Source organism: Chelonoidis abingdonii, chromosome 1 (genome assembly GCF_003597395.2).
Source record: "Chelonoidis abingdonii isolate Lonesome George chromosome 1, CheloAbing_2.0, whole genome shotgun sequence".
Lineage (NCBI taxonomy): Eukaryota > Metazoa > Chordata > Testudines > Testudinidae > Chelonoidis > Chelonoidis abingdonii.
The window spans coordinates 234,363,701-234,377,690 of NC_133769.1; the positions used below are offsets into that span (position 1 = coordinate 234,363,701).

At 43.7% G+C, this 13,990-nt stretch overlaps 1 protein-coding gene across 2 annotated transcripts in view; it reads right to left on the bottom strand.

Moving 5' to 3' along the window:
* The window catches only part of PRPS2 (phosphoribosyl pyrophosphate synthetase 2), a 68,001-nt gene extending 56,039 nt beyond the window's left edge, over window positions 1-11,962 (bottom strand). Inside the window, exon 1 of one of the 2 annotated variants that reach the window (XM_032782413.2) lies at window positions 11,647-11,962. In XM_032782413.2, coding sequence (XP_032638304.1) covers window positions 11,647-11,768 — 122 coding nt within the window. In that variant the 5' untranslated portion in view covers window positions 11,769-11,962. The remainder of the gene's footprint in view (window positions 1-11,646) is intronic. The other variant, XM_032782414.2, reaches the window with a different exon arrangement.
* Window positions 11,963-13,990: the final 2,028 nt, after the last annotated feature.

The following is a 13,990-nucleotide window of genomic DNA, read 5'->3' on the forward strand; positions in this document are numbered from 1 at the left end:
CTATTGTCTCCTCCATGCTGATTTACATCTCCACCAGCTGCTCCACATCTCCACCAGCTGCTCCACATCTCCACCAGCTGCTCCAAGTGCTCGAACAGATGCACTCAGGCTGCTGGGGAAGATCTATGCGTGCCCCACAGACTTCTTTACTTCCCCATTTTTCTCTGGGGAAGCAAAGAAATTGTGGAGACAGAGTTTCCCCAGGAGTAGAGTATGTGATTTTCTACAACTACTTGTAACAAATAGGCACAAGAACAAATTTTCAGTGTTCTCCTAGAGCACAATACTGCAAAGACTTGTGCCATGTTTAACTTTACTCACTGCAAACTTCACCATAACTTCAATGGAACTACAAGTTAAGACTTGTGGACCATCCTTACATACCTATCTGTTGTATTAGTCCAGACCTGCACAACTCAAAGCTGCGAGGGCCATATTACTCCAAAGAAAACAGCTGAGGGCCAAAACCCACTGCCCCCCGAGCACTGCGCAGTCCCCCTGAAACACCCCCCCGCCCCACACACCACCCCTCCAAAACAGCACTACTGAACCTTGGTAATACATTATAGCAGGCCCCTACAATAGTATAATTAAGGTAAAAGAAAAATGTCTTTTTGCTAGAAGTAGAATAAAGACCTTCCCCCCACTTTGTAATCAACTGCTCTGTTGAATGAATGAGGTGTGAATGAGGAAGGCGTGGAAGGCAGTCACCTCAAGACAGCTGCAACCCTTGAAGAGGGGATGGGAGCCAGATCAAGGACAATCAAAGTCAAGTGGGCTGACTAGAGAAGAGCAGACATACTGATGGCCTTGGGGGTTAGAAGCAAGCACTTTCCTTTGGAAAACACTCTCCTTGCAGCATTGGGACAACCCACAGCCCAGAAAAAAGCAGCAAAAAGAACCAATTTTTATGAGACACAAGATCAGAAGAACAGGTCAGCCACAGACTAGCTCCCCCCACCGCCGGCCTCTTACCTTCTGCCACTGCCCCCTGCTGCTGCCTCACCCTCACTCCCCAGCCCACCACTGGCCTCTTCACCACCCCGGCCGGCCAGCCAGCCATTGGCTTGCCCCACTCTGCCTCTTGCCTACTCACCCCTCACAGGCCACACATGTGGCCTGAGGGCCGTATGTTGTGCAGGCCTGTATTAGTCGAAGGGCTCAAGCATGCAATCATTACTCAAGGAAACTCAAAATCAGGGAGACATCTGAAATATTCTGACACATTGTATGTTCCAAGCAGCATTAGCATTGATGGGGAATTTTAATCAAAACGTTAAAATGTAGAAGAAGCCTGTGGTGGAACAGGAAAAAAAATGGGAGAGATGAAAATATTTGAAGACAAATTGAAGTACAGGCCTTATAGGTCCAATCATAGGATCCACCTTAAGTCACATAATTAAAAAGTTTTTTTTAATTAAAAACAAAACTAAGGTAACATTTTCACAAGTGTTTAGGTTCTACTTCAAGAGTGACTTAGGCAATCTGGAGACCAAATCCCCAATGAGAATCAGGCTCTTAGGTGCCTAGTTCACTTTTGAAAATGGCAGAGTACAAAGTCATTTAAGCAACTAGGTACCTTAGTCCCATTTAAATTAATGGGAGTTAGGCACCTGTCATAAACAGATAGCTAAGGGTTAATGTTTCTTTTACCTGTAAAGGGTTAACAAAGTGAACCAAACACCTGACCAGAGGACCAATCAGGAAACCGGATTTTTAAAAGCTCAGAGAAGGAATGTTTGGGTGTGTGTCCCTTTGTGTGCCTCTCTTGGCTATGAGAGGGATCTTTCTATCTTCAAGCTTCTAATCTTCAGTTTCCAAGTTGTGAGTACAAAGGTAGAAAAACAATAGGCTTTTATTTTTTTTTTTTTTGTATTTACGTGTGTGTAGTTGCTGGAATGTTTAAATTGTATTTCTTTTTGAATAAGGCTGTTTGTTTGTTCATATTTTTCTTTTAAGCAATTGACCCTGTATATTATCTTGATACAGAGAGCATTTTTGTCTTTTCTTTCTTTTTATATAAAGCTTTTCTTTTTAAAACCTGTTGGATTTTCTTTTCTAAGTGAGGCTCTAGGGGATAGAAATCCCTGTGCCAGGATTACGGTCTCTCTCAGGGAAAGACTGGGAGGGGGAAAAAGAAGGAGGGGGGAAGGTAAATTGCCCTCTCTGTTTTGTAATTCAAGGAGTTTAAGTACAGTAATCTTCCAGGATAACCCAGGAGGGGAAGCCTGGGGAGGAAGTAAAGAGAAGACAAGGGGAGGGGGGGTTATTTCCCTTTGTGGTAAGACTCAGGGCATCTGAGTCTTGGGGTCCCCCAGGGAAGGTTTGGGGAGACCAGAGTGAGCCAAACACTGGAATTTTTGGCTGGTGGCAGCGCTATCAGATCCAAGCTGGTAATTAAGCTTGGAGGTTTCATGCAGGCACCCACATTTTGGACTCTAAGGTTCAGAATTAGGAATTATGCTTATGACATGGTGGCAGCGGTGGGATAAGATAAGAATCCAGAAGCCAGTAGGAATATTATTTTTTTTTTTCTCTGCTAGGGCTTTTAAGCAGAGAGAAAGGGTTTGGTTTTAAAAGGAGCCAGAGAAATTTTTTTTCTGTTTCTCTCTATGCTCAGTTTGGCTTGCATATTAAGCAAGGAACCATTAAGGTGACAAAGGGGTCTTTTGTTAAGCAATAGAATTCCGATTGGGAATCAAGTACCCAGCAGACACACACATGCAAATAAACTGGTTTTTTTAGTTTAATTTACATGTAAAGAGCTAGAAAAAAACAAAAGTAAAACTGTTGCTGGGCAGACCCCAGGAGACAACAGAGAGCCAGCAGTTCAGACAATAAACACCAGAGGGCACCCCAACACAAGAAAACAAGAACCATGACTACCAAGGACCTGAAACAGGAGCTAGCAAGACTGGAGGCAGAGGCACAAATCAGAAACGCAGACCACTAGCAAGACATGGAAAACAAACTACAAGAACTAGAAATAAAACAAAAAGAGATGGAGCTGAGAGAAAGAGAAAGAGGCCAGCCACAGGAGAGAGCTGGAGATAAAAGAGGAAACCTACAAAAGAGAACAAGCAGCCAAAGAGGCAGCCCTCCAACGAGAGAGGGAGAAACACCAACAAGAGACGGAAAAACAGAAGGAGGCCTACAAACAGGCCCTGGCATTAGAACAGGCTAAGCAACAGAACACCGCCAATCCTAACAACCCTTCGTCAATACTTCTTCCACAGCACAAGAAATTTCCCACCTACAAGGCATGTGATGACACTGAGGCCTTCTTAGAAAATTTTGAAAGCGTTAGGCACCTTAGGTGCTTTTGAAAGAAAATCTCACAAGGCACCTAATACCTTTAAAATCTTGCCTTTTTATCCTTCTGAGAATCTTACTCATTTTACAAATGATAATATTTTGATATACCCACCATTTATTATTTTAATTCAATTTTCCAGATGAGTAATTTCAGGCACAAATGTTCAGACATTTGGTGCCGATTCAGAAATAGAAGCTTTTGACTTGTGCTCCAATCCAGTGTTTCCTAAAGTATGGGGCAGGCCTTCATGGGAAATTAGTTGGCTTGGGGGGAAGGGAAAGCAGAGACACCTCATCTGTTCTTCAGTATTTTTAAAAAATAAAACGTCTCTAGCCATTAAAATTGCAAAGAAAGCCCTCAAAAATGGAGTGCTCATATTTCACTACACACTTCTTTTCCATATGCAAGGCTTCTGTTTCATCACCACTCCAAGTATTCTTACATATTTACAGGCCCAAATTAAGGCAATCCAGGATTTTGGGCACATTTTGACACTGGACCTTCCTGTGGTCTAGCCCCACACTTAGTGGCAGGGATGCGCTCCTTCAGCTTTCATGATTGTACAGCCTTAAAAATCTGTCCCATTGTGCATTATGATACAGTCATTAATTACATGATTGCATGAGCCAGGCAACCTTAATTATGGCATTTCCTAACTGCTGAATGCTTAACTCTGAAATCTTAATCTTCTTCAAATAATTCTGTGTGTATCTATAGGCTCTTCAAAACTAGATATTCTTATCACCTATATTTTAATACGGAATATGTATGTATAAATTTTAAATCATTTTATGAATGCAATATATTAATTTTTGGGTTACCCACGGCACACTTACCACTCTTACAGAACCCACAACTCAGCTCCCAGACCCAACCACCACCTGATCAAGTTCAATTATTGATGCAGTGGTTTTTTCCACTGGTGATTTTTTTTTTTTTTTAAATAATCCTTACTGGTTTTTGAGAGAGTAGGTGATGTGAAGAAACAATTCTATGTTTTAAGATAAGTGTGTAGCTCATTTTCTACATTTTGAATAGTTATTTTTTGAAAAATGAGGTTGTCAATTCAAAACAACCCTGGCAATGGAGAACAAACACTAAAATCCCAAATTAAGTACACAGTATCATCATCATAGAGGTCTTTTATCCAGATCTCATTCAGTAACACTTTTATTTCAATATCTGGTATCTTCATATGTGGGGGTAAGAGGTGCAGCATAGAAACTAAACGTTTAACATTACAAAAATCTCAAAGCTCAATTTGGGTCAGGAGCTGTTTTTGTACCTCCTATTGTCTTGGAATTCAGATTTAACAAGCTGATCAAGAACCACAGAGCATTCACCTTCAAAGATGTTTGATCCTTACACCTAAACAGAATAGGTAACCTCAAAGGCGCTTGTGTCACCTGTATCTATAGCATAGACATTAACCAAATTCAGGTTATTTATCTTCTAAATCATTATTCACTTCTGAACCTTAATTGATTATTACATAGAAATTAGGCTGAAGGTCCCTTTTCACTTTCACAGGAGTTTCTAAAGAAACACTGTGTCCACTTTTTTCTAGTATGTGAAAATGCTTTCTTTGGTTTTAGATTAAAATTTCAGTTCACCACACTGATGTTCTCCACAGAAGTTGAATGTGTATGTTTCAACTATAAACAATCTTTTTACCATACATCTTTCCAACTACCCACCTTTCCTTTGGTCCTCTTTGTAGTCACCTCTGTATTGAAATATTACAATGTATTCTACTTGGGAGCTATACATTCAGACCTTTTAGAAGTTTCATGGAGTACATAATGTGATTGCCACACAGTGTCTCTTTCAGCACTCAGATAATATTAATTTCTGGATACAATCCAAATTGTTAGCATTGAAATACAAAACTCTAAAGACTGGGTTTTGGCTACCTTGTGTGTATTTTCCATTAAGATATTTAAAAAATTAGTGTGCCTGTTTACCCATATTCTATCCTGCAAGCAGAGCTCTAATAGTGGTTCTCAGCAAGACCAAATATTTGGGGGCCATTTTTTTCAGATTGTGTAGGCAGTATGATTTTCATATGCTTGTAAGTGCATACATTGCAAGTCAGGGGTTACATATGCATATCAGTTGACCTGCACACAAAAGCGTGTATGCACATTTGCACATTTTTTTTAGAAGACTGTCAGCTGAACAGCAGCAATAAGTTTATAGTTAAGGTCTTTCGTCCCTGGGACTTTCTCCCATAGCTGAACACCAGTTAGTTGAACCTGACAGCAAGGCTTATCTATTTACACAGGTTTTTGTCTAAGCATTGTGTGAAAAGAGTCTGAGGTTCTTTTATGGGAGACGATTGAATATTTTAATATTGAGTCAATTGGTTAATTATTGACTTCTGTGCAATGTGTTCCGTAATAATGCATATTTACTTACACATTTTAGCAATCTTAAAAAAAACTGATACAGAAAGAAGATTACAGTTATATACAATAAGTTTCAGAGATATGCTTCTGGTACAATTTAGGTTTTGTTTATACAAAATGAGAAAGCAGTATTCCCTTTTCCCCATAATCATTTTAGAAAGGGAACCTTCTGGTTTATACAAAGTAGACTCAGAACTGGTAGGTAAGGTCTCATGGGAAGAAAATCTAAGTGAAGGAGTAGTAAAGGAGAGCTGGCAGTTTCTCAGAATGACAATATTAAAGGCACAACTGAAAACTATCTTGTTGCAAAGGAAAAAGGAATAATAGTAAGAGGTCAATATTGTTACAACAGGAGCTCTTTAACTATCTGAAATTCAAAAAGCAATCCTACGAAAAGTGAAAACATGGACAAATTGCCAAGGAGTACAAAGGTATGTATGGACTGTCATAAATAGATAGCTAAGGGTTAATGTTTCTTTTACTTGTAAAGGGTTAACAAAGGGAACCAAACACCTGACCAGAGGACCAATCAGGAAACTGGATTTTTCAAAGTCAGGGAGGGAATTTTTGGGGTCTGAGTCTTTTGTCGTCTCCACTATAAAGTTCTTTCTAATCTTATCGTGTTTTCCAAATCTGTAAGTACGAGCGAGAAACAATTAGTGGCTTTTTGTGTTGGTTGTAGATCATGTGTAAGGCCTGGAATTTTCCAAAGGTGATTATCTTTTGAATCAGACGTGTATTCAATATTTCTAAAGCAATATCTGTGAATGTCACTTGATTCAGAGATTTATCATATAGTCTGTTTCTTTCTTGTTTCTATAAAGTTTTATTTAAGACCTCGCGATGTGATTGTCTCTCTGGGTTACTAGAGAACGAAGGGGAGGGAAATTTTCTTTGTGTTAGACTCTACGGTTAGGGGGAACTCTGCAGCACAGGAATGGTGGTGAGGGGAGAGTGATAGACTTTTGCTGTTCTTGTATGGTGTTGTTCTTTGTGGTGTAAGAGGAACACGCTTCTTGGTATTGATGTAAAAGATTGCATAGTACTCCTAGGTTAGCCAGAGAGAAAAGCGGGTGGGAGAAGAGGGGGAAGGAAGTGGATATTAGTTCCCTTTGGGTACAGACCAGGCTTCGAGCTTGGCCCCAGGGAAGTTTTGGGGAGACCAGAGGGGGCCAAAACCCTGGAATTTTTGGATGGTGGCAGCAAGATCAAATCTAAGCTGGTAATTAAGCTTAGAAGGGTTCATGCTAGGCACCCAGATTTCTGGACGCTAAGGTCCAGATTTGGGAGTTAGGCTTATGATATGGACAAAATCAGAAAGGCTAAGATACAAAATGAGTTACTCTCTGCAAGGAACACAAAAGGCAATAAAAAAAAGAGCTTATTAAATAAATTAGGAGCAAGAGAAAGATGAATGAAAATGTAGGCCCCCTTATTGGCAGCGGAGAGTTAACCAATGACATCAAGAAAACTGATTAGTTTAATGCCTATTTTGCTTCAATCTTCACTAGAAAAGGTTAATAGTGGCCAGATACTCAACACAATATTAGCAAGGGGGGAAGGAATGCAAGCCAAAATAGTGAAAGAACAGGTTAAAGAATATTTAGGTAAGTTAGATGCAATAAAGTCAGCAGGGCCTATAACACTCATCCTGCAGTACCAAAGGAATTAATAAAAGCAATCTTGGAACCCTTACCCATTATCTCGCAGAACTCAGAGGACAGGTGAGATACTAGAGAACTGGAAAAGGGCAAACAGTACTTATCTTTAAAAGGGAGAACAGAGGACCAAGAGAATTATAGACAAGTCAGTCAAACTTCAACATCAGAAAAAATACTGGAACAAGTAATTAAGCAATCAGGTTGTAAGCACCTAGAAGATAATACACTTAGAAGGAACAGCTAGTCTGGATTTGTCAGGAACTAAATATGCCAAACCAACCTAATTTCTTTCTTAGACAGCGTGTCTGATGCAGTGGAAGTAGATGTGATTTTAGTAAGGCTTTTGACACAGCTCCACACAATATTAGCATAAACAAAGTAGGGAAGTGTGGTCTAGATTAAGTTAGAGTAGAACCTCAGAGTTATGAACACCTCAGGAATGAAGGCTGTTGGTAAATCTGAGCAAAATGTTACGGTTGTTTTTCAAAAGTTTACAACTGAACATTGACTTTGAAACTTTAATATGCAGAAGAAAAATGGGGCTTTTAAACATCTTAATTTAAATGAAACAAGCACAGAAAGTTTCCTTACCATGTCAAATCTTTAAAAAAGAAAACACCCCCCCCCCACACACACACAATAAAACCTTTCCCTTTATTGTTTTAGCAGTTTATGTTTAAAACAGTACCAATTTCTGCTGCTACCTGATTGCGTACTTCGGGTTCCAAATCAGCTGTGTGGTTGACCAGTCCCCAGTTCATAACCAAGTGTTCCTCCATGCTCCCCCAAGGACAGTATGACCTGTAGTTTGGGGACCACTAGGCTAGGCAAATGTACTGCTGAAAAGGATCTAGGGGTTACAGTGGATCACAAAGTAAATACAAGTCAATGGTATGATGCAACTAGGAAAAAAAAAAGACAGCTATTCTGGGGTGTGTCAAACAGATTGTTAAGGGTTAAGGTCTCTTTCACCTGGAAAGGGTTAACAAACAGGGAACTAAACACCTGACCAAAGAACCAATCAGGAGACAAGATACTTTCAACCCTGGGTGGAGGGAAGTTTGGGTGTGGGTCCTTTGTTCTGTTTTGCTCTCTCTCGGTTATGAGAGGACCAGACATTACTCCAGCCGCTAAGTTTCTGTTCAAATATAAGTAGAACAGGCATTTAGGTCTTTAATTGTTTTACTCGTTTGCACATGTGAATCTGGCTGGTTAACTTTATATGTGTAGTTGGGGAAATTTTGATTTGTAGGTACCAGGGAGGAAGGTTTCTTCCCGCTGTAACTAGTAGACCCTGAATATTCACATCTGGAAGTACAGAGATAATCTTTACCTTTCCTTTCTTTATTAAAAAGATTCTTAAGAGAACCTGATTGATCTTTCCTGTTCCCTCTGTTTTATCCCAGGGATGGGTAAACACGAGGACGTGGGAGAGAGAGGCTAATTTCTCTCTGTGCCAGGATTACGGTCTCTCTCAAGGAAAGTCTGGGAGGGGGGAGAAGGGGGAATGGTTTATTTCTCCTGGTTTTAAGAATCCAAGGGATTTGGGTTCTTGGGGTCCCCAGGGAAGGTTGGGGAGATCAGAGTGCCCCAAAACACTATATTTTTGGGTGGTGGCAGGCTATCAGATCTAAGCTGGTAATTAAGCTTAGAGGAATTCATGCAGGTACCCAAAATTTGGACGCTAAGGTTCAAATTTGGGAATTATACCTTATAACGGTGTATTAACAGAAGCGATTTATTTAAGAGGTGAGAGATAACTGTCCCACTCTAGTTGGCATTGGTGAGGCTACAGCTGGAGTACTATGTCTAATTGCAGGCACCACCCTTTAAGAAAGATGTGTACAAACGGGAGAGTCCAAAGGAGAGCAACAAAAATGATTAAAGGTTTAGAAAACCCGATCTATGACAAAAAATCTGGCCATTTTTAGTCTTGAGAAAAGACCACCGAGGGGGAACCTGATCACAGTCTTCAAATACATTAAGGGGTGTTGTACAAAGGAGGGTGATCAATTGTTCTCCATGCCCACGGAAGGTAGGACAAAAAGAAAAATGCTTAATCTGCCACAAGGAAGATTTAGGTTAGGTATACAAGAAAAAACAAACACAAAAAACCCCACTTAACGATACATGTAGTTAAGCTCTGGAATAGGCTTCCAAAGGAGGCTGTGGAATCCCCATCACTGAACATTTTAAGACCAGATTGGACAAGTATCTGTCAGGTATTCTCTAGGTTTACTTGGTCCTGCCTCAGAGAACGGGGCTGGACTAGATGACCTTTTGAGGTCCCTTCAGGCTCCACCTCATAGAATTCTATACTATGCAAACTCATAGGTGTATAGTCACAAAATCCATTATTATAGATACAATCAATCAACAGGACTTTACAGCATGAGTCTAAGGGTATGGCTACACTTGTAGATGTAGAGCACTGGGAGTTAAAACCAGCCTTCGGAGAACGCAGCACGGAAAATGCTGCCATGTGTTTACCCTGTCAGCTGCAAATGCACTGGTGTGGCCACATGAGTAGCTCTTGCAATGCCACAAAGAGCAGTGCATTGTGGTTGCTATCCCAGTGTGCAAGTGGCTGCAATGTTCTTCTCAAATGGGGGAGTGGGGGTGAAGGTAGATAGTGAATGTGTTGTGTGTATGTGGGGGGAGAGAGAAAGAGGGTTTTTTGGGGAACTGAGAGCATGTCAGCATGCTGTCTTGTAAGTTAAGACAGCAGCAGACTCCCCCTCCCCTCTCTTACATACACTCACAGCAAGCAACATTCCATACTAATGGCTCGCCTTGTCCCAGAGCAGATAAGCAGCCAGCTGTCAGAAATGGAGCCTTGAAAGGGCATATCCACATTCCTACAGCCGATTCCAAAACAATGACAAAAGTGGCCACTTGACTTAATGGGATTATGGGACGTTTCTGGAGGCCGACCATTGCACAATAATCCAACACTTCATTCATGCTGACACTAGGGCGTTTCAGCAGAGGCACAGCAAGCTTTATGGTTCTCATGGAAGTGGATTACCAGGAGCACTCCTGCTGCAGAGTCCAGGCACTCTAAGCACCTTCCCAGTGTGGACAGGTCATGAGTTAGGGTGCCTGGGACTGCTTTAATAAGCTCTAACTTGCAAGTGTAGCCAAGCCCTATGGGTATGTCTTTACTAGCAACGTTAAAGCGCTTTAACACGACCGTGCAGTTGCGGCACCAGCACTGGGAGAGATATAAAAAACCCACCCCCACAAGGGGAGTGGCTACCAGTGCTGAGAACGCAGCTACCTGCACTTGTGCACTGTCTACATTAGCACTTTTCAGCACTGAAATTTGTAGTGCTTAAGGAGGTGTTTTCTCCACACTCCTGAGCGAGAAAGTTACAGCACTGTGAAGTGGCAGCGTAGACAAGGCCTAAAATGATGTTCTCCAGTGAGGGCATTCTCTGCCACATGCTCTCAACTGTTTAAATTAACAGCTGTAGATAAATTACCTACTAGTTGACAGCAGGATGATTCTTACACCTTCCCTCTAAAAGAGAAAATAGAGACAGGCCAGCAGCATCCATCTTGGAGACAAAGTTAAGAATGGGGCAAAACAAAACAGCAGCCAATAACAAAAAATATTAGGCTCTTTTGGGAAGGAACAGAGATGTTCATTTAGATGACACCTACATACCACAGCAACGGGGAGGGAGGGGCCATCAAAACAGCATAACACACAACTCTTAAGCTTAATGCTTAACACACACAACTCTTAAATACAATGTCTTCTCCTCCCTGCCTCCCCTCCCCCAAATATCAAGATGCTGTAACAGATCTAAGCAACGGTGTGATTTTGATCAGCCCACCGGTGCCTTCCCGGCTAGAAGGCTTTTTTGTTCATCCTTCTTGGGGGTCGTTTTTAAGTGTCCCAACTCAGGGGGTGCCGCGGGGGATAACGCGCCTGTCGGGCTGGTACGGGAACACATGGAGGCTCAAGGCGAGAGACGGTGCCCACCCGCCCCCGTTGGGTGGGGGGAGGGGCAGCGAACTGTCACTGCTCAGGTGGCGGCACCAAGGCAGGGTCAGGGTCAGACTCAGCGGGGCGGGGGACGCCGGGGTCAGTCTGCCCGGGGTAGGGGCCGGACACCGCTCTGGGGAGCTGACCTGGAACCCGAACGCAGGGGCGGGACTAGTGACGCGGGGGAGGGCAGGTAACGCAGGCCCTGCCCCCACCCCCCCGAGCGGCCCCGCTTCATTATCCCCCGCGCGCGCGCGCGCGCCTCACCTGGTTTCCTGGTTGCTGAATTTCTTGGTCACCACCTTGCCCAGCTCCAGGCCCAGCCGCTCGGCCACGCGCTGGGACAGGTCCTGGTGTGAGCTGCCGCTGAAGAGCACGATGTTGGGCATGGCCGCGCCGGAGGGAAGGCAGAGGCGGCGGCGCAGCTCTAGCCCAGGTTCCCCAGCGGAGGCGGAAAGAGCGGGAGCGCGCGCGGGCTCCAGGTCAAATAACAGGCGGCTTCGGGCCCGCCCCCTGCCTGCGCGCGGGGAGAAGGGGCGGGGACGGGGGAAGCGAGCGGGAGAGCGGAGCGGGGTGGGGGCCCAACCAAGGGGGGCACATGACGGGGAGCCGGGGCATAGTGACCGTTGGAATGAGAGTGACGGTTGGGGGAGGCTGTTGCGGGGGTTGCTCCGGTTGGCTGACAGTCAGGGGGTTTGGGGCCCAGGAGAGCCCCTGGGGGCAGCAGAGGGGAGCTGGGAGGATGCAAACCCGAGATCTCAGCATCAGCGCGGGTCATGTGGGCACATGGCCCAGCCTTTGCCCTGGCACTGAAGTGCACCATTATCCCATGGAAAGGCTGGGCCATGAGATGAGGCGCACTAGAGAGCAGCAGCCTAATGCCGGCAATGTACAGGCCTGGCAAGGGACATTTGGGGCCCCAGGGGTTATTATAATCACTGGGGCCCAACCCTTCTGCTGTAGTTACACAGACAGTTTGGGGTCCATGGTGCAGTCGTTCCCCTTCTTGTCATCCCTGGACCGGTACTAGGGGTTTGAACGCCCTAGGCGGACGGCAATTTTGCCGCCCCGCACACTGGTCCCACGGCTCCGGTGGAGCTGCCGCAGTCGTGCCTGCAGAGGGTCCGGTGGTCCGTGGCTCCGGTGGAGCTGCCACAGTCGTGCCTGTGGCCGGTCCACCGGAGCCGTGCGAGCGGTCAAGCGTCCGCAGGCATGACTGCGGCAGCTCCACCAGAGCCGCGGACCACCGGACCCTCCGCAGGCACCACTGTGGCAGCTCCACTGGAGCCGCCTGCCGCCCCCTCCGCCAAAGTGCTGCCCACCAAAAATTCTGGCGCCCTAGGGGATTGTCTAGGCCGCCTAAATGGTAGCACCGGCCCTTCCCTGAACATAGGAGCTGTTATTTATTTGCATTGGTGATGCAAGGGGACAGGGCCATCATTCCCTCATTCACGCTCAGATGAGAGGGATCCACTTGTGCAATGACATTTCCCACACTTGTAGCTTTGTGTTTTGAGTGATGCCATCAACTCAAAAGCTAGTCATTAAAAATAATAAAAGTTTGAAGTAATCTGAGGTGCTACACCTGCCCTGACCACTCTGCCAGTTTTTCTAGGCTTGTAATTGGATTTTCTGGTTTTTTAAAAGTATTTCTCTCTCTCCTTCTGCTCTGTGTCCATGCTGTTAGAGGGATTATACACACAAAATGCAGAAAGTAAACAAGAGAAAAAAGTATGTTTGCCTATCTTTCAGTTACAGTATTACTTGTAACAACAATATGTAAAAAAAAAAAATCCAGGTATAGTATAATTTAATCTGGTAGTGTCAGTTTCCTGGGAGTTTGAATAACCTAGAATTTTATTCAATTATAAATCTAATTTGGTAGTTTTAAAAACGTATTAGGCTTTGTTATCTAATGCATTTTTGCTTCCCTGTCACTCAGCACTTTCTATTGTCTTTCCCCTTACATTTACTACTTTCAATTCCACACAGCCAAAAGCCTTTGGAATAATGTCCCAGGAACACTTGTTTCCTCCAATGTAATCTATGAAAATTGAGGCTCCACTGCTGCAACACTTGTATATGTTTAATTTCACTATCCATGATTTCAATGGATAGTAGTGTTAAGCTCTTGTAAAAGTGCTTGCAGGAGCAGGATAAACTGTAATATTCCATATTTATGAAGTGTCAATATTAGGGCTGGTCAAAAATTTTCCATCATGATTGTTTCTGAGCAGAAAATTGGATTTTTTGACAGCAGGGCTTATAGCTGTCATCTGCCCTCGTCCTCAAGCTGACAGCCCAAGGTGTGAATTGAGTGCTGGGCAAACAGCTTGGGCTTTTGGCACTGGAGCAGATAGAGGGCCAACTGTGAGCACCAGGACTTTGGGACTCCAACTATCAGTACCCTATATGCTCCACTTCAGTCCATGGGAGCACTCCTGGTGAGGACACACACCACCAACAGAAGGAGCGTAGTGTGGACATGAACAACTGCTTTAATTACTGTGATGGCTTTATGTTAATTTAAGTTGACTTAATTTTGTAGAAGCCCTCAGATGGATATAGGAAGAGAAACTGTCTTTCAATGAAAAAAGTTTTATTTTAGGTA